This window comes from Camelina sativa, chromosome 13 (genome assembly GCF_000633955.1).
Source record: "Camelina sativa cultivar DH55 chromosome 13, Cs, whole genome shotgun sequence".
NCBI lineage: Eukaryota > Viridiplantae > Streptophyta > Magnoliopsida > Brassicales > Brassicaceae > Camelina > Camelina sativa.
This window is the reverse complement of record NC_025697.1, coordinates 23779832-23780227: the sequence shown is the minus strand read 5'-3', so window position 1 is coordinate 23780227 and position 396 is coordinate 23779832. Positions and strand designations below refer to the sequence as shown.

Below are 396 nucleotides of genomic sequence, written 5' to 3'. Positions count from 1 at the left end.
TGCAGCTGTATCTGCACTTGTTATAGGTTCTATCACACATGGTGTTATAACACTTGAAAGGATTGTTGGTCTGCTGAGACTAAAGGAGTACCTAGATTTTGTTCAGTTTGTAAGGCGTACAAAATCAAGTTCTAACNGATTACTGCCTGTCATCTGCGGGTACTCACTCTCTTCCATTTTCTTTTTTCCGTTTAACCAGATTTGTTGAAACGTCATATAAAATGGCTCCTTTCGAGTTACTGAATTCAATCTGAGTTATCNGGAAACCTTGGGGTTGGTGCAGCAACTCCAGTTCTGATCCTATTACGGGGAACAAGGCAGATAAGAAAAGGAAGTTGGAAATTACGTCTATTGAAGAAGGGGAAGTGATCGAGGAAGGGTCAGGTTCAAAAAAGG

General features: G+C 40.9%; 1 protein-coding gene across 1 annotated transcript in view; it reads left to right on the top strand.

Annotated features, from left to right (window-relative positions):
- LOC104738567 (mediator of RNA polymerase II transcription subunit 12-like) overlaps nt 1-396 on the top strand; it is an 11658-nt gene that overhangs the window by 8553 nt on the left and 2709 nt on the right. The window contains exons 12-13 of the mRNA XM_010458723.2: nt 6-159; nt 284-384. Coding sequence (XP_010457025.1) covers nt 6-159; nt 284-384 — 255 coding nt within the window. The remainder of the gene's footprint in view (nt 1-5; nt 160-283; nt 385-396) is intronic.